The following is a 19,814-nucleotide window of genomic DNA, read 5'->3' as shown; positions in this document are numbered from 1 at the left end:
CCTTCCCGCTGCCTGCTCCTGCGCCGGTACGGGCTTTGAGCTACACTTCTCCGGGATTGACCCACCTCACAAACAGGAGGCCTCGGCTCAGCCCCTGACCTCCGGCGGGCCCAGGACCCGGCCGCGCTCCGGCCGCCGGGAGGGACGGGGGTGTCAGCAGCCAAAAGCCGGTCTCCGAAGCCCACCCGGGAGCCGCAGCGCTGCTGCCTGCAGGCCGCACGGCCCCGCGCCAGAGGCGGAGCCGGGGGGGGGGAGAGGGAGGGCATGCGGCGGTTGGTGTCCATGGAAACCAAGCGCACACGGAGCACCGCCCTCCTCGCCGGGTCGTTGCCGCCGCCATCATGATGCTGCTGGGCCGCGGAATGGACGCCAGGTAACGGGGCGGCAAGGAGCGGAGGAGGCCCGGGGGTGCTGTTGCCTTCGGGCCTATTGCGGGTCTCTGCCGGTGCCCCGGAAGGCTGCTCTGGGGGTTCGTGTGGCGGCGGCAGGCTGCGCCGCCTGGCTTTCTCCGGCAGGGGAAGAGGCCCGGGCGCATCAGGGTACCCGCGGTGCCGCGGGGGTCGGGGGCGATGCGGGCCCGGTTCCCCTTAGTGCAGCCACCCCCCTCTGTGGGGGAACCGCGTCTGTTCGCCTCAGGGGAAGGCCGCAAAACTTTTCTGGGCTTAATGTGCTCTGTAGAGATGCAGGTTTAATCGGGACTCTCCTATAATGTTGTGGCTGCCTCTCAGCTGTCAAAACTAATGAGGAGGGGAAAAGCCCTTTTCACACCCCCACCTAAGGAAATTTAGGGTTTCATGCCCCAAAATTAAGTATTGTTTGCATGGGAGTAGTGTGAGATCAAAATTGGAAAGTGGGTGAGGAAACGTGTTCAGGGTTTCCCCCTGGGAGAGGAACACTTTCTGACACGAAGACCTTCCAGTAAAGTAGGAAAGATGAACCTTTTACTGAAGATTTTATTACACGGTATTAACTTTGAAATACAGCTTTATTGGTACTTAACGAGACTCTTACCTTCCCACACACTGGGTGAAACCTTTCCTATTCAAAGGGTTCTATGCTCAAGCATTCCGTGGAGGACTGAGGAACTTGTGTTTTTGCTTTCTTTGACCAAAATCTCTTTTGAACAGTCCTCTAGACTGTTTGCTATGAAGTAATACAACCAGGGCTTGCTTGTAGCAGAACTTTGGCATGAAGGATTTTTTCTGAAGAGCTCCTGAAGAAAGGTGTTCTTCATTTGAATTGACTGTATTGTTGCTTTGTCTTAAAAGTATTAAAATTTGGGTTTTTTTTTCTAGTACTAAGTCAATATTTAAATGTTGGCCAGCATTTGGAGCTGGGATAGCTTAAGTATGTGAAAGAAGCTTTTGTTTCTGTCCCTCACCATGACAGTGGTATGAGTGAATTCTGTTGCTGAGAATTGCAACACTTGACATGAATTGCCTCATGTAGACCATAGAAGCTTCTGAGGACTCAGTATCTGGCAGCCACTGATGGCTAAATTGTCCTGTAGTTGACTCTGTCAGACCAACAACTGGCATGAATTCACTGACAGTGATTTGGTTTAACAGCATCACTGAAGCATAACTAGAACAAGACCATCAAGTGATTCAGGAATAGGAAAGCAAAATACCAAGTGAAATACGTGAATTAAAAACTCAGAGTTAATTATTTAGATCATTAATAATTATAGAATGGTTTGGGTGAGAAGGAACCTTAAAAATCAGCTAGTTCCAACCCCCCTGCCATGGGCAGGGACACTTTCCACTAGTTCAAAAGCCCCATCCAATCTGAATCAGTCAGGGGACTGAAATATACAGCCATTTGGTTCAGATAAGAAAAGATGAATGTTCTTTCTGTGTTTTGAGAGTTTTCAACTCTGTACTTGTGTCTGTTCACTTTTCTGTAATTCTTAGGTATGTTTACCCTCTGTAGTGCTGACAAGGAACAGTTTGGTACCTGTTCACAATCTAAACATTTAATATCTTTACATATTTGCCCTCTACTGCCTGATCTCTCCAACCATTGACTTGTCTGTTTACATTGCAGACTCTTGCAGGAAGTTGTGTGGCCCACTCTTCTTTGAGACCTGCAGGTCTCTCTTGCCACTATGTTAGTAATTAATGCCATCAGTAATAGTGAACTTCTGATTAACTACAGGAGGAAAACTTCCAAGCTGGTACTCATAATTAGGGTTTTCCTCCATTGGATCTTTATTTTTAAGTGCAAATCTTGCGCTTTTTTGTTTGTTATTAATTCATAATACACATAGTACATCAAACTGTTATAACCTTATATTTTTAAGAGTACATTTGTTTTACATTGAAAAGAGATATCCAAACCATGTATAAATTACTAATAGTATAATTATATAGCTTTTCTTCTGTATGTGTTGTAAACATTTGTCCCCTTCTTATTTCTCACATATTTTTCTTTGGTATCCAGGGACAATCAGACTAGACAAATACAAGATGCTGTTTCAAATGTGGAAAAACATTTTGGTGAATTGTGCCAAATATTTGCTGGATATGTACGTAAAACTGCCAGACTACGAGACAAAGCAGATCTTCTAGTAAATGAAGTATATGCATATGCAGCCACAGAGACACCAAACTTAAAAGTTGGACTGAAAAACTTTGCAGATGAATTTTCCAGACTTCAGGACTATCGCCAGGCAGAGGTACAAAATTAAAGCTGTACATGTTGTGTTTGCCATCTGAACTTCTCAGTCACTTATCTGTGATTAGAAAGGGAAAATATATACTCTGGTACCATAAGAGTAATACAGGGTAAGACACTTTAAAATATATTAATGACAGAGCAGGACAGGCTGCCAAAGCATTCATCATTTACTCTGCTAATAACTTTAGTGAAAACTGCCTATGGTTAGTCCTGCCGAAGTCAGTGGAACTATCAGTATGAGCAATCATAAGACAAAGTCTTTTATTTGTCTTAGGCTTTGGATTACGATTTATGGTTAATAAAGCATTCTTTTAGTTTTGTGACTTGAGTTGTCCAGCAGCCGGTGAGGTAAAATCAGTCATTTTCCTTCTGTCGAGTCTATTATCAGAAGCACTACGGAAGAAAGTGCTACCTGGAATCCATCACTGGAACTGACAGCCTCTCTGAGGTGCTGTTGGGGACCACTGTAGATTTCATGAGCTTGTAGTTCAACACTAGAAATACAAACTTGATTTGGACCACATGTGACAACATAGTCATGTTTCTGCTCAATAAGTGTGAGTGTAACAAAAGGTGCTTATGCCACTTAACACATCTGTATGCAGGGCCACTCAAACTATAATTTATGATCCAGAATTTGAAAGATTTAGGAAAAAATAAATTCACATGTACTCAAACTGGGTTTTAAAGTACATATCTATTCTTTCAGTAGGGCATAGAAAATTCCTAGTTACAGTTTTGAAAAGCTAAGAAGCATTATAATTGAAAAAAAACCCCAGTTGAAGTAGCTGACATTCTTGATGTTTTCATACAGGACTGTTTTATTTTTAAGGAAGTGTAGCAAGTCTTTCTGTATTAACCAAGTAGAAAAAGAAAACCTTTAAAAACAAGTTAGTAGACTGGATACCTCAAAAATTAAGTAGTTGGTTTGAAAAACAAGAAAAACCCACAGTTTTTTAACAGTGTATTTAGGGCCAGATTTTTACGAAGAAGAAATCCAAGGCTGTGGATAGTGGGATTTTTATTTTCCATAAGCGCTTATGCATCTGGCTCCAGCTAAGCCACACGTAGGTCCTTATACTTCAATTGATGCAATACGAATTTATCACTCTGTTAATGGAGTAAATTTATAGTATGTCCAAAGATGTATGTGAAGTCAGACTGCATGACTTCTGTGTCAACTTTCACCTTTAAACGATGAATCTGCAATTTCACGGTACCTATGTAACGGCTTGAGTTTTGCTGTTTTCAATTTAAGTGTGTTTTTAAGAACATCTGGCCTGTATCTTCCTGCCTTGCCTGTCCCCAAGCCCCTTTTGAAGGAGAAAAGGCAGAAGCAGCAAAAGAAAACAGAAGCTTTTATTTAAATCAAGTTCTCCTTTGCTTGTGAAAATCAAATAACCTCAGCTTTATTTCTTTTGGGCATCACATCAATAATCAGTTTTCATATACACTGGCATTGTGGGCAAGAGAAAATTGCTTATAAGGGTTACTGATTTCTGGTCTCTAGCAGCAGCGCTAGATATATAAATGCTGAGGTATTAGGTACTTCCACAACACGTGGAAGGATAAGTAAGCAAAATGGGGAGGTTATTTGGTATGTCTGTGTCACATGCTTCATTTAGAACCTTACTGCCCTATTCTTTCTATTGGCAGTTTAAGTGAAATTAACAGTTTAACAGTGCACTGATACAGAGTAGTAAAGGAGAATTGTTTGCTCAGTCAGCAGAGATTTTGGCTGACTAGCAACTGCCACTTTAAGAGGGGAGTGTAATGTCTGTCAATCTCTAGTAGAAGTATGCATCTTGTCCTAATTTGGATGTAATAGCAAGGGCCAGATGGTGCAAAGTCATCAGCAGCTTATGTGGGGGCCATTTGGGCAGTGTATTCAATTTTGACAAGCAGGCAGGTCTTATCCTATTGCCTGTCTGACCATATGTAGCTGTTTTTCTAACGAGGAGAACTGAAACAAAAATTCAGATGCACTCATCTGTGAGAGCATTCATGCATTTTACACAACCTGTTGTTGATATTTTTAAGATTTTCGTATCTACGATGCTGTTTTCATTATTTTTAAGAACAGAAGTGTTGCATTTCATACAGTATGATTGACAGTTTATGGACTAAGCCATCTTTGCTATCAACAAGTGTAGAGCAAATACACTGATATTTAACTTTAGACAGAAAGCTAAGAATCTCCAAGATGCAATGTTTGTATTTAGTGCTGCTCAGTTATTAGAATCTCCATGTTCCATTTATCCTGATGAAGAATAATCCTGCCAATTAAGAAAAAGGAATTCCACTAGAAATCAGCTTGAGCTCCTCAAAATATGAATGATTTACTGGTTAATATATTTGATTCTGGTTTTTTGCAGTATTTTTAAAACCTTCACCCCACTGTATTTTAACCATAAATGGACTAAATTCCTGGTAAGATGAATCAGTAGTAAAACCAATTCCTGTATCTGCACACTGTAGATGTGGGTTATTTTAGTGACCTTGTGATTTCTTTTGTAGGTTGACAGGCTTGAAGCCAAGGTTGTTGAACCTCTGAAAAGTTACGGCACCATAGTGAAGCTTAAAAGGGTAGGTTAAATGTCTGTTTTCTCACAAGGTACATTGGTGTTCTGGACACTCGGTTGCAAACTTCTACTGTATCATAATATATATAAATGAAAAGGTAAAATGATCATTATTTGATGGTATTTTACATACGAAAATCTTAGTGTGTTCATCATGGTTAGAGTAGCTTGTGGCATCACATCTCAAACTAGCATTTTTCATGGTTTTGTTCTTGTATCTTTTCAGTACTGTGAAGAACCGACTAGGGTGTGTTGAACTCACTGCACAGCTGTCTCGGTTGTTAGAGAAACAGGAAGGAAATGCATCCTGCACTTGAGTGCTACTGCGTGTGGTAGTCCTTAGGAGAGTTGTAGCCTACAGAGCCTGTATCCTAGAATTTGGTATCTTAATAGTCACTGTGAAACAAGTTTGTGAGACCTAGACCTGACTGAGTATTCTATAAGATGTAAATGTTGGGATCGGAAGACAAGTTTAATGTGTTTATGACAACACTGCTGAGGAGACACAGAGCGCTACTGCAGTGCTTGGGTCTTCCAGAGCATTGAAGATACTGTCTTGAAATGCATCCCCACCAATAGCCAGTAAATGTCAAGGGCAGCGGCAACTGAAGCCTGGTCATCCTTTGTAACAGGAACTGGTATTTCCTGTTGTCTTTGCCTGTCACAAAGCCAGAAATAAATGCCAGCATTACTTAATGTTTATCATAGCTAGTGAGTACAAGAGCGTTCTTCAACTGTAGGTGGTATTAACTATGTTATCAACATACCTTTGAACTGAGAGACACTTCACTAAAGATGTAGGCCATTAAATGGTTTTATTTCCTACCCCCAGTTACTTGGCAGTTACCATAAACCCAAGCTAAAACTTCAAATGTCTGGTCTTCAGTTATCATCTCTAACCACTGGGGTATTTTTAGTGAAAAGGAAGTTTTGTCACTGATGTAAAGCTAGCACAGGGTGCTAGCTGCAGGACTGCCTCACCTGTAACTACATGAGCCTATTAAGTAAAGCCAGGCAGAATATGTCATTATAGCACATTATAAAAAGGGGATGTTCTCACTGATACTTGTTGGATCTATTCCAGGGTGTCTACAGACTATTTCTGTGCTCTATATAAAAGGAACTGTTGCTGCTTCTGTTGCATTAAGACAGGAATATCCTGTGGTATCAAATGCACTAAAGAAGCCCAGGTCAATCAGAACAGTGTTGGCCTTTAACTGCCATCACAATAAAATTGTTTCTTTCACACCTCCAGGTTTACTATGCTAAGTAGCTATTTGGCAGCTTCAGTGGAAACTAGTTTAATATTCTTGTCCTGTAATGCAGCTTAATTGTAGGATTCTAGGATTTCTATTTCACTGTTCTATGTATCAGTCTTTTCTGCTTTTGGGCAACTCTGTTCCTGGATGCTTTTCTTCATGTAAAAACAGGACATCATAAAACCAAGGTGATCTACCTGCAGAAGAAACGATTGGTTTGCTTTAATAACTTCAGTGACTAAAGCAGGTAACAATACAGCGGTGGACTGTAGCTGTACTTCTGTACAGTTTGAAATTAGGTGGGTGACCAGAGTTCTTATGTGTAACTTGAATTCATAGTTCAAAGCCAGAGGGACTATGAATAATTTTGTATTCTCTGTACTTGTCCTTTATCTGACTGGCTATTCCGTCCCATTTGTCTTTGGTTATAATTAAACTATTTTTTCCAAAAAGTATCAAATCCTTGTCTGAAGATACTGAAGAGGAACGTAGTAGAGTTTGTAGTGTAGTTTTAGATAATGGTTAGTTGATGTTTGCGGTGGTGTTTTAAATGAAGGAGTTCACCAATGTTTGGTTCTTGTTATATATTCCACTGAGATTAAAGAGCTCTGTGATGGTCTGTTTTTTTTCTGGGTTTAGATGGTAGTAAAAACAATTATTCATTCTTTTCAGTTAGCTAATAATTTAGGCCTTGGCTCCTTCACCATAATGGCATTTTCCCAGCTTCTGAATATTTTGTTCAGGGTATTTTTCTGCACCTTGATTTTTCAGCATCCTGGACAAAATATATATGTAACTGTGCCCTACCTTTGTACATCCAAGACTTGCCTGTAGCTCCATCACTATAGCCACAGTAGCAACATATCTTTCTCAGGCTTTGGTTAGCAAAGAAGTGTGTTTGATGGAGGCTGTTGCTACAGAGAACAGCGGTAGAGAAGGGAACAGTGCTGTCCCTGTAGGTACTTCCAAAGTCACTATGTGCTAGAAAGAAAATGCTGAATTTGGTAATGGTAACTCTAGAACCCTAGTGGTTTCCTTAGCATTCTCAACAGTATACTGCATGGAAGTCAGAACTTTCAGCCACAACTTTAAATCTGATTGGCTGGGATGTCAGTACTGTTAGCACGGCCATCATTAAATAACACTAAACATGCATTAAATACAAACCTATTTTGTTCAGTGGTAAAAATAAAGGTATTCCTGTTTTCTACCTTTAATTTAAATTTTAAAATGTAATGCTATTTTTTTTTCTATTATTAGTCTTCTTGCACGGTTTTCATAAAGGAGAAAGGAATGCCCTCTCCAACAGTCTTTCAGACGGCCTTAAAGGTGGTGCAAACTCCCTTTTGAAAGAACAGCAGCAAAATTAGTTTTGAAGGACTAAAGATGAAGTCACTTTTATTATAAGAAACTATCTCTGTGTCCCTAAAGATGAAGCAAAATGACAGTCATACACACAAGGACATGCAAACAGACAGTAAGGATAGAAACAATGAAGAAGCTGCCATGTTTTGACCCTGACCTCATGTACAGACTCCCTGTTGAAGAAACACAGCATGTGGAAACTTGGCATGTTTGTGCTTGTCACTGACTAGTGGTCTGGACCAAAGGTCACAAGATCACAAAACTTGTAAAAGAGATGCATTCTTGGTTGTGTGTCTTCAGATGTGAAGGAGACCTACAACTATCTTAAAATCCTGAAATCCAAGGAAGGAGCACAAACAACTTCCCAGGATGATAGTCTTTAATCCACTCTGTTCTAGCCTTTTTAGAAGAAATGGTTTGAAATGCATGCCCAACTCCTGTCTCAGATTTTGTGAGGCTTGATTCCCTTGGGCTGTATTTCCACTTGTTCTAAGGCCCTGTTAAATTAGAGCCACCAAAACTAATACCATCTCCCACACCAAGGTCAATGGAGTGATAAACATCTGACTGGCAATTTTATATTCCGTGTATGCCAAACTACTTGCAAAACACAGTTTTATAGCATGAACAAGAATGTGAGAGTGGTATGTAACCATTCGTAAAACTGTCACATCCTCCTTTAGAAGTGAGAAGCATAAATATTTAGCAAGTTTCTGCCTTTTCTAGATCAGCAAGTTTCATCTTTTCTAGGTACATCATTACTAGGATGTATCTTGTTCCAACTGTATTTAGGCACTTTACTAACTTCATTTATAAATATGCAGTTTAACCCTTTCAGACATGGATTTTCTATGGCCCCTTAAGCTCTGTGTAGCAGTTTTGTGTTCTTAGTATTACTGACTGGTATTGACTGCTGCCTGTTTTGGGTTTTTTTCTTACTGATCTATTAAATGCCACTTTTTATTTCTAAGTGGCATCTTTATTCCATTGCTAAGTCTGCAATGGGCCTGTCTTTGTGCTTTGGGGATCTCGGCTTTTGACTATCTACTGTACTTTTCACAAAAAGCTGTAAATATTTTTTTCTCTTTTCCCCCCACATTTTAAACTGTAGTGTGCTAGAGAGAGTTGTGCAAGGTGCTAAATGCTCTTGATCTCCACTGACTTCTCTTTTAGGGGATCATATCAGTAAAATCTGGTTTTATTTAAAGCAGAATTTATGTTTTCTACGTAATGTTTGTGTGAAGAAAAGTGCATTTTGTATTTTCCTAGATCTATTTCAAACATGTCTAAACCGTTTTATTTCCAGAATGATCTTAAAGCAACTTTGACAGCAAAGAACCGAGAAGCCAAGCAATTGTCTCAACTGGAAAAGACACGTCAGCGGAATCCATCAGATCGACACATTATTGTATCCTCTATTTCTAATGGTTATAAGAAATATTTTTAAAAAATCTCAGGAATTAAATACGTTTAGAAAGTAATATGAGAAGAATGCTCTTTAGAGGGACTATTTCCAATATTGATGTTCAATCTTTCCTTAAACCTCATGATGTTATTGTAAGTTACAGCTTACAAGAGCTGCTTTGTTAGTCCCTTTTTTATTAAAAAAAAACTACAGAGCATTTGATATGTTTATGCAGAGACAGGCACAGATCACATCCGGGGATCTGGAGATTTTTGAAAGTGTAATCAGACAACTCCTTTTTTACTTATGTGGGGGGTTGGGGGATTTTTATTTTCCTTGTCACTTCGGTAGTTGTGCTTCCTTGTACCTAGATGATGCTCTAGATGGGGCCTGACTTTCCTCCAACTGAGATGAAGCATGAAAAGTTATTATTGTTAGAATACTCAGCCAGGCTACTCTTCCTTTCAAAAGACCAGTGACCCTTTGAAGTATGCTATTAGGTATCACAGAGGGAAAATAGCTTCCACAGAATTTCCATTAAAATCTCACTGAGGTTTCAAATTCCAAAGCAATCAGCATCTAAGAATGACAAAATAAAGGGGATCAAGGCAATCCCACAATTATGGTACAGCATTTAAATTTGCAATAATGTGCTGTTTATGTTTTATTACACTCTAGTATTGGACTCAGGAGTGAGGCAGTCTTAGTCTTCATTGGATTTCATCAACTTTATTTCAGAAATTAGGATCTTTCTAGTGTTTGGGGCACAGGACTGCAGAAAGAGCAGAAATGACTCTGGTGGTCCGATGCCACCCAGGGGAATTACGTTTTGTCTCTGCCAAAGAATTCCCATTTAATATTAATTAAAGCAGTTAAATTGATTACTGATTAGAATTCCTCATGTAATAAAGACAAACAGATGTCAGCCGTAGGGTTAGAACTTCAGCTGTGATGCAGTTTTCTTCCATTGGAAGTAAATGCTAACAGTAAGCTATTCTCCCTAAAGGGAGACTGGGAGCATTTTTCTCCCTCTTGTGCTAATTCCCAGTTGATTTCCTGGGTATGTGGATGGCACCTAGCTTCTTTCTTCTTTTTTCTAAGCTACTCCCAAATATCCTCCTGTGGCTGAGCTTCTTGTAACACCTGTGTTTTCTGTACTTAAGAGTCTGCCTGAAGAGTTATTAAACCTCAGTACAGTCTGGCTTTGCCTATGGCCAAAGGGATCAAATGCTGTGTATTGGCATTTTAAAGTGATCAACACAAAATGCATAAAAAGTACTGGGAGCAGGAATATATTCACTTGATCCTGAATATGTATGCAGGCCGCTTTTACGTTTGAGAGAGGCTTCACCATGTTTGTTATTTGTTAGCACACCTCCAGCAGTGGTTCTCTTAAGCAACTGTGATGTTTCAGCAGGTAACAGTTTTGGCCACAGATAACAAAGGCTCTGTACTCACTCCCAGATTTATGTCTATCTTATAAAAGATGGGGGTGGTACAGCTTTGAATCACAATTATTTTTTTATCCTGAAATGGTCCACCAAGGTTGTCTGGTTATTTTTATTATTTTATTATCAGTATTTAAATAAGTAAATAACCAAATTCCCAGTCCAAGACAAACAGCTGTCCTGAAATACTCTGGCCTGGATACTTGAATTCTAGCAAAGCTGGAACAAACTATATGTAATGTCTTACAGCAGGAAACTTCAGACAACATCATAATAGCACCCTCCACATACACAGAAGTTTTAAAATATCCAAGGTAGATACTTCACAATGGGAAAACAGATACTTCTATGAATATTGTTTTGCCATTGTTTTCCTTTACTAGCGTTTCCAGTCACAGGTGAGTGCTCCAGAAGAGAAAATACCAAACTGCTGTTGTGCAAACTATGCAGGTTCTGCAAGTTTAGACACTTCACTCTGCAACAAACAACATTCCTTTCCCAAAGCCTCTGTTCACAAAATCTAGCCAGTCTGTTTAAGATGGATTGAGAAGATACATTTATTTATTCTAGAAATAACATGCTGTATTTGCATGTGTAAGGGCTGCTTATGTGTAACAGTTGCCTTCATTTACAGAGAGTGACTGATAGTAATAATTGAGAATTCACAAAATGTCTTTCCTTACTCTGCTTCCCTCCTGTGTTGGCCCAAATTAAGAAAGGGAGATGAACACGTGACCATATATATTACTGAAGATGATTATCAAGTTTGTTTGCCTGGTAATGGCAGAATTGTGCCTATGACTTTAAGCCATTTTTGTAAGATTGTTTCAAATTTATAATTGTGTAATATGAGGTTAACAGATTTTAATCAGAGAAAAAGAAGAGACAGCACACTTTATGCCTTAGGTTTCCACATACCTGTAACATTAAAAACTAGATCTGGGAAGAATCTTGTATCTTGATTGTAGGATTCAATTACTTGATCCGTATACTACCCCCAAAACTCAGGACAAAATATATTATGATGATACTCACTAACAGAGGCTCTAAGTAAATATCGTCTTCACTAGTTTTGTTTGACAAGTAATACATGGACAATAAGTCTAGACCCACTCTTCAAGCTCTTAACATCCTTACATTGTTACTTTGTAATAGTACAAATAGTACACAGTTCTCAAACTTTACTTAACCAGAATAGCTTCAATACCTTTATTTAAATGCTAGTACGCATTTCTATACAGTTTGTAGTTATATCTAAGTAAAATACATATCTAAAATGCTTTTTGAAGCAACAAAATAAGAAAAACTGTATTTATGCATCAGGGACTGACTGATGTGTCCACTTCCCAGTGCCCTACTGCAGATGTTTTTTTATATAATATGCTAGTAATATAAAAATACAAAATACCTGAAATGCTTTTAGATCTAAAAATATTAACTCTAGTCCGTTGATTGAAATACTTACATGAAAAGTGAATTCATTCCAGCTGCTGCTCTATTGTATATTTAAATAATTTATAAAAACTTAGGAAGATGAGGTTCAGCACATGGAAAAGAATAATCCTAGACCCAGCAGGCTGGTGTGCTCTTGAAAGGAAGGGGTGATCTTTTCTGCTCATCCACCACTCTGGCCTGCACAGTCCTACCCTCTCCTTTACAGCTTTCAAAAGGTGTAAAGGCCCTCTCCTTACTCCTTAAAAAAAAACCCTCAACTTTTCTGAAGGGCAAACCCTTGTGCTTGTTTATTCCCTGAACTCAGTCACTGTCATCAGGCTCAGTGGAATTAGCAGATGACTATTAGCAGAACATAGATTAGGCCAGTGGGACTTTTCCTGACTGGCTGCAGCTAGTCATTTTTCACATTTCAAAAGTCACAATGGGGTGGAAGGCACCTTTATTTATTTACTAAGATGCAAACAAATTTACAAATACACTAACTTAGATGTGTAGTATTTTGAAAACCCAGACTTAAATGTTTTCATGGCAATTAGAGCAAGTATCTTTGTATCAAACACAGGACTAATTTCACCTTTATGTTACCTTTACCAGGCTGAAAGTGAATTGCAAAGAGCTTCACTGGATGCTACTCGAACAACTCAGCAATTAAAGGAAACCATTGATAACTTTGAGAAACAGAAAATAAGGGACATAAAAGTATGTCTTCTCACATTTCAGTGTGACATCACATTTCATCTTGCATAATATAATTCCTATACTCTTTGGCAAGACTAGCAATGTTTAGTATTAATTTAAGCCTACATAAATGCAAATCTTGTGATATTCATGAATATTTCATAATCCAAATATTTTGAAGTTTTGAATTTAAAAAATCAATTCATTATCCTTGCAGTTTATTGCATTCAGAATTTTGCTGTATCTAATTGTTTCGTGCCTGCACCTTCCAACATTTGCTGTGTTCTACTTTACTGGTAGCTGCATTTGTTAGTGGAATGATGTATGTCGATTAATATCAGCAAAATTATCAGAATCAGTGATAAGTAAATAATATATCTATCCATGCTGAGATTTGTGGGGGTTACTCCAGTTAAAATTTTTACCGACACCAAAAGCGCAAAATGTTTAGTAACTGCAAGTTTCTCTCTTAATGTAAAACATTAAGTGGCATAAGTCCCAAAGACTATAGGGACTGAAAACCACTAGCATTATGTGATCTCAGATTTAATTATAAAATTGTTGATGTAAGATACTTTTTGTTGGAGGGGAGACAGACTAAATATGGAAGAATGAAAGATGGGTTGAAAAAAACCAGCCAAACCAACGATGTAACTTGATGTTACACTAATATGAAAAAGATTGTGTGAGATCTGAAGATGTCATCATTAAGTAGGGGTTTTATATATATATTTTGTTATATAAAATGTCATTATCTGTAAATCATATATATAAAAATATATTATTTATATATATTTATAAAAACATACTTCTATACTGATATATATTATGTATTTATATGGAATATAAATATATACTGTATATAAATTACAGAGATAAATTTATATATTTTATGTAATTTAGAGATAATTTATCCCCAACCTGTTAAAAAAGATAAAAGTAAAGCAAAAAAAGATAAAGCAAAAAATCCACTGACTACATCTTGCAGATACGTACTGGGGAACATTGAGTTTTCAGCATGACATTTTATTCATTCCTAATGAGTCCGCACTTGCTTTTCAAGTGTTTACTTAGAATTTAGTATGAAATGACAACTGCGCAAGTGACAGCCCAGCCAGCATTTATATTTGATTTCTAAAATTCAGGTCTAACTACTTAAAATTACTTGGTATTGTGCAGTTAATTGTATCACATAACTACCAAGTACAGAATTCAGAAATTTCTTGAAGTGAAAATGTACTGCATTAAGAAAACCTTCTGTTTGCTTTTAGAACATATTTTCTGAATTTATAACCATTGAAATGTTATTCCATGGGAAAGCTTTAGAGATATATACTGCTGCCTACCAAAATATCCAAAATATTGATGAAGAAGAAGATTTACAGGTAAGAGTGATTAAGATTTGCTTTTCAAATTACATACTACATAAAAAAAGTTTCCATACTTACGGACTATCCATGTCACAGGCAGAAAATATAATGCATATTTCTGGTTCCCAAAGCAAGCTTCTTACATATACCAAGCCTTTTTTGCACTTCTGCAGCAAGAGCATGCAGGTTTACAAACTCAGAGGTCTTAAAAACAGAGAACTACAGTGGCAATCTAATCTTTCCCACAAAACACAAATAAGAGACTTTCCTAAATTAACTGCCACTCCCAGCTCAGCTCATCATAGCTCTTAAACAACACCTCTGCAGTGATCCCACTGTAAAGATGCACAGTAGCGATAATCTTAGACTGCTGTGATATGTTCTAAAGACTAATTACTTCATTAAAAATATCTCTGAGTTTTATTTGCTTATTTTTGTCTTTCAGTCATTTTTTATTAGACTGTTCTAGAATTAGGAGATATTTGTAATCAAATTGCTTTTTTTACCTTATGGCAGTTACACCTCCTTTTCAAGTCACCCCTTCTGTTCTCTGAGTTAGTCTCACTTTCCAAGACATGTTTTTCAGTCCTTTATTCATCTTGCAGTTCTTCTGGATGTTGGGGTTTTAAACTTTTATGTGGTATATGTGTGTTCAGCTTGTCAAAAAAGTTGGATCATTTTGGTCTGTTTTTTGTGTGTGTCGTTTTTTTTGGTAAATCTTATCAGTCCTTATTTATTTTTTATTTTCTATGACACAGCCGAAGACCAAGGATGGCAGTATTCATTTAGTGTAAGACATACAGAATCATGATTCTTTAGTGACAGTCACATTTGAGACTGCTTGGTATTTTTATTAAACTACACCATGGCAGTTTTGTAGTGTTCTAGTTTTACAATTAAAATGTCATGTGGCACCAATTCAAAAATATCCTTCAAGTCAGTACTTTATCTTTCACAACCAAATTTCGAATCTTTTAAATTGCCTGTTAATTGGACAATATTTACTCTCCATAAAAATACTGCCCATAATTCTACTATCTTCCTTGACTTTTTTAATAGGTGTTGCACAAACAGCATCAGGCTGTTAAGTCTTAAAATTTATTCTTTCTGTCTGTTGGAAAGAACTTATAATGTATATTATAGTTTCCCCTGTACTCTTAAGCTTAGTTTTCCCAAATTTTCCTTGAGCTGCACAGCTGAACATACCAGCTGAATTTTTTCTGATTTTTTCTGTGACTGGTAGCAAGATTTGCAGGTGAAGGGGCTAGGAGTTCATCTCCAAGAAATGAAGACCTGAAGGGGCTGGTACCTCTAGGTTAGCCTGAAATTCAGCTGTATATGTCAATGGGGAACTACTGCAGTTTTCCACCTGGTAAATCCCCTCAGGTCTTTTTGACCACAGTAAATGACAGATCTCAGGTTGAGCAAGGATGTTTCAACTGTAAGTGTTGATCAACTACTGTTGATGCAGATCTCTAAAGCAGGTTTAATTGTCCAGTGCTGCATTTTTGTTAACTTCAGTCTTGGTGAATGTGTCATGGCACCCAAGTCACAGCCTTCTTCATCTGAACAGGTTTTTCGGAGCTCACTTCATCCACCAGACTATCAATCTCGCTTAGACATAGTTCGTGCAAATTCGAAGTCCCCTGTGCAAAGAACTGGATCCTTAAAATCTTCACTGAGGACAGTACAGGTAAGAAAAATTAAATGCTAGATCACTGTATTAAAAGAATGTCTTAAGGTAGAGCCTTAGCTCCATGGAGATGTACATGGATACACTGCCTTTACTCAGTTCAGGACAGTTCCAAAGATAAAAAAGCTACTGTGCACCAGGAAAACTGTTTTTCATAGGATGGCTCCCCACTATGAAAAAATCTCTTTAGGGGTTATGGTCTTCTTTTAAACATGACAATTTCAGATAATTTTACACGATTTCTGAAAAGGCTATTTAAGTACTCATTATAATCTTCTGTAAATCCCTTTGTTTACTTGGCAATTTGAACTTGTAACTTCAGCATTTCATTTTATTGATGCAGGGTGGTATGCTGTAATTTAGGCAGAACTATAGCCGAAGCGAATGACCTTTACCAGATATTTTAAATTAAGCTTAACTATACAAGTTTTATCCACATGCATTTAATATAGTCAACTGTTTTGCACCTGCCCTCTAAGACAGCAAAGCATCATTTTAACCATGGTTGAAAATGTCTATAACCACTGCTCCAACACTGTCTGTTGTGTAAGACATGAGGAGGGAACTGTCATGCTTTCTGTAGTAGCCCACAGTGAAACATGCAGCTTAACTTAAGCAAGGCCAGTCACAACCTGTGTGCAAACTTAAGAGAATTCATTTTCACATAACATTTTGAGCAACAAATTGTCAGATTCTATTACATTTTTTAATTATTTTTTTCAGCATTAAGTAATCAAAAATTGAATTTTCATGTACCCATAAGTTCTAGCTTTATGGCAAAGTAACATGAATTAATTTCCTTTCTCACTTTCCTTACTCTGATCCATTTTGGCTCTTAGGTTTAGCTATCTGACTACCACCTCACTGCTACCAGTGTTAATATTTAATTTACTATTTAGTTAATTACAGCATGGTCAGAGGTACTTGGGTAGCAAGCAGAAAAAAAACCCTTAAAGCCAACATAGCACCTCCTATTTCAGAAATAGGACTGAAGTTCTTCAGAATTTTAGATGTTCTTAACTAGAAAAAACTTGGAAAATGAGTCTATCCAGTGCAATGAAGCTACCTTTAACAGGCTCAATCTGCAGCACTCCTTGATCTCCAATTACAAATCAGTGTTGTTTTTTTCTTCTTTCACAGAGTGAAACAGTGCTGTTTTAGGCATTTAGATTCAAGTTAACCCAGCTTCATCCAATTAACTCCATTTTCTGTTATATTCAGAGATTTGTAAGCAAGCATTTGCTTCGAGCTAAATTATGTACTTTGTGAGCATCAACAAGACTAACGATTTTTCTGCTTTCATTAGTTCAATGATCGCAGTTTGCTTTATGCATGCACAAAGAAACTTTTGTTACATACATAGCTGTATGAATTACAAGATCTCAGAAGTCAATTTAATAACCAGCACTTAAGGACTTTTAAAATAGGGGGTTGGTTTAAAAAAAAAAAAAAAAAAAAGGAAGTTTTGTCTTCAATACTGAAGTTTTATTATTATCACTGTGTATAAGAGATCTCAGAAAATATAACCAAAATTAGAGCTGCAGATGCCCTTAGAGAACTGCTGAACCTAAAATCATTTTTCAAAAGCTTTCCAGATGACTTGGATAACTATCTTTGAATTTAATGTTTCTTTTCTCGTGGGGATAGAAAAAAATATGTATTCTACTTTAAACTGTAGATTTTGCATCTTCTGTGAATAATCTATTTTCAATAGGAATAAGATTGAGCCCTCATTAGAAAAAAGTATAGATTGCAGAGTCTATCAGATGACATGAGAGCTTGACAGCTGGCACTTGTTTTTAACATTTGATGAACCAAAAAAGGATCATTCTGAAGGGCAAGCACTGATGGGCAGGGAAAGAAGTTCATACATGAATCAAGACTCTTCTCGTAAACTTTGAATAATTTATTCTCAGAACCATCTTAGAGCAGCATATTGCTGATTTTTTCACTTCACTGAAGAGGTTTGATGTCTTCCAGATAAAATTATGCCTTAATAGTCATATTCAGCCTGCTGCCTCACCAGGCAACTTGGAAAAAACCTGACTTACAGCTTCTTCATTTTTAACATTAATTTGATCAACACATAGTTTTCCCTATCCTGTAATAGGGCTCAGGATTATGGGGATTTTCTTAGCTTTAAAAATTCATTACTGTACTTATATTCTGTGCCATGTATCTTTCTGTTGGCACTGTGCATATTACTAGAAGTTGAAGGGTTAAAGGATAAACTACTTCCCCCACACGCACCCAAAGGAACAACCTGCAAGTACTTAAGATTGGGAATGCCAACAGAAATTTTTTTCTTTGAGGAGAATGAACAGTTGATTTACTTTTGTTGGATTTTTGCTTTGGCAGATTTCCAGTATGCTGAGAAAAGAGGAAGAAGAGGAGGAGGAAGAGGAAGATGAAGAGGAGGAAGATGATGAAGAGGACGAATTAGATGCTCAAAAAGAAGTGAGATAACAAAACTGTTCTAAAAGTCTCTTTTTTTTTATTGGGAAAAAAAATATTTCCCTTTATGTAAAGTATTTGTGTGTTGACCAGAAACTTCACTGAGGCTGCATTTTTTAAATTCCAGCAGAAGCAAGAATTGGCACTAATAGTAGAGTTCCAATTTCAAATAATGGAACAAAATCTGGTGAAAACCAACAATTTCAGTAGCTAGAAAATGAAGTATTTAAGTAGAATCCTGTATTATACTTGCATAAATGTTATACTGCAGTCACATTTGCTAAGACATGATGAACTTTGTGCAAAACCTGCACTAAGCTGACAAGCAGTTCTAAACATAAGGGTTTGCTCATTACTTTGACAATATAGCTTACTCTCTAGCTGCACACTGGATTTAGTAAGTCTTCTAGCTATACCTATCAGAATTGGTTTATGTGTCCTGAAGCAACTGTAGTACTCACCAAACTCATGACAGCAATAACTCTGTTAGTGGGTAGCCAAATGAAATCTTTGGACAGCAGAAGACAGGGAGAGGTCTACTGTTTTCTCATTCTCACCTTCTTCAGACTTGACTAAGATGACTTTTGATTCCTTTACACATACAGAATGAACGTTCACCAAGAAGGACCTAGCCCGGTATCTACATGGAATGCTGCTTTTCTTTTAAATAAAAGTGCCTTTATAATAAAACTAATTGATATTTTATATAGTTGCCATTTATCAGTTGACATGCTATATACAGTTCAAGTTTCATGTGTTTAACTGGTTGATTCAGTTACCAATTCCATTAAACATACAAGAAATTACACATTTTGAGTGTAATTTCTTACCCTGTTTGGAGATGGTGGTTGTGCATGTTCATTTCTGAACAGCATACAACTGTCTGCCAGAAAGCTACTACTAGATTGTCTCTGGCTTTAGCATCCACTGAGGAAAGAACACATGTATAATCTGGAATTTAAACCTGTAACTGGGAAAGCAATCTTTAAGTTATAACCAAATACTCGTAACAGTTACAGAAATAAATGAGGGAGTGCATTTTAAATATTGATGCTGCCTTTGTCCACTTATGCAAAGTATGCAATGCATACTTGTTCTGACAGGTCAAAAAACAGGTTTTGCCAAAAAATGATGTGATGAAAATACAAGTAAAGATTTCACAATATAGGATTGTTTTAAACTCAGAAAACAGTTTTACACCAGAATTACATACTATTGACAAGGAGTAGAACACTAATGACCAGGAACTTTACACCAGGTAACTAATTCCCCTCTATTTCTGCAAGTAGGGCACTTCAAAGAGTATCTGTATCTCAACATCAGAATTATGATGAGCATCACTTTATCACTTCATATTCAGTGAAGTCATGTAGTCCATCTCCAGAACAGATGGTTTATATATGTATGACTATACCAGGTTTTCATA

At 37.5% G+C, this 19,814-nt stretch overlaps 1 protein-coding gene across 1 annotated transcript; it reads left to right on the top strand.

Annotated features, from left to right (window-relative positions):
* The first annotated feature begins 234 nt into the window (after window positions 1–234).
* Window positions 235–19,093, top strand: CIBAR1 (CBY1 interacting BAR domain containing 1). Its single transcript, XM_061346772.1, is given in 10 exon segments — window positions 235–309; window positions 312–373; window positions 2,443–2,677; window positions 5,197–5,265; window positions 9,192–9,293; window positions 12,788–12,892; window positions 14,143–14,256; window positions 15,815–15,934; window positions 18,293–18,391; window positions 18,994–19,093. Coding segments are annotated over 10 exon segments (978 nt in total). The 5' UTR covers window positions 235–264; the 3' UTR covers window positions 19,021–19,093.
* Window positions 19,094–19,814: the final 721 nt, after the last annotated feature.

Source organism: Neopsephotus bourkii, unplaced genomic scaffold (assembly GCF_033783945.1).
Source record: "Neopsephotus bourkii isolate Nb327-2 ecotype Australia unplaced genomic scaffold, CSIRO-AGI_Nbou_v1 NB_275, whole genome shotgun sequence".
Taxonomy (NCBI): domain Eukaryota; kingdom Metazoa; phylum Chordata; class Aves; order Psittaciformes; family Psittacidae; genus Neopsephotus; species Neopsephotus bourkii.
Note: the sequence above shows the minus strand (reverse complement) of the source record. Positions and strands in the feature narration are given on the sequence as shown.